The 402-nt window shown below is 60.4% G+C and overlaps 1 protein-coding gene across 1 annotated transcript in view; it reads left to right on the plus strand.

Annotated features, from left to right (window-relative positions):
- LOC119594236 (zygotic gap protein knirps-like) overlaps nucleotides 1–287 on the plus strand; it is a 4,657-nt gene extending 4,370 nt beyond the window's left edge. The window contains exon 6 of the mRNA XM_037943306.1: nucleotides 6–287. Coding sequence (XP_037799234.1) covers nucleotides 6–287 — 282 coding nt within the window. The remainder of the gene's footprint in view (nucleotides 1–5) is intronic.
- The last annotated feature ends 115 nt before the right edge of the window (nucleotides 288–402 follow it).

Below are 402 nucleotides of genomic sequence, written 5' to 3' on the forward strand. Positions count from 1 at the left end.
TCGAGGACCTGAGCAAGAAGCCGCGCCCCTCGGGAGACGACCTCGCTCGCCCTGCGTCCCCCCGCTGCGGAGACGAGGCCGACGAGCAAAAGGAACCGATCGACCTCTCGCTGAAGAAGACACCGCCCACGCCCACGCCCGTGAGCCAAGACCCCGAGACCCAAGCGACCTCGCCCACGGACAGCCAGGTCGTGTCCTACAGCATGAAGGTGACCACGGCGTCTCTGAGTCCCGGGCAGACGCAGGAAACCTCCACGTCTCCTGTCGATCTCTCCTGCCGAGCTTGAGGAGGACGTCCCTCCTCGTCTGCCCCTCAAGTGCCAGTATCTCGCCTCGTTAAGACTGTGCTGGTGATGCGTTTTTGTAAGGAAAATATATATGTACATATGTATACATAGACAG

The sequence above is a fragment of the Penaeus monodon genome, chromosome 33 (assembly GCF_015228065.2).
Source record: "Penaeus monodon isolate SGIC_2016 chromosome 33, NSTDA_Pmon_1, whole genome shotgun sequence".
Classification (NCBI taxonomy): Eukaryota; Metazoa; Arthropoda; class Malacostraca; order Decapoda; family Penaeidae; genus Penaeus; species Penaeus monodon.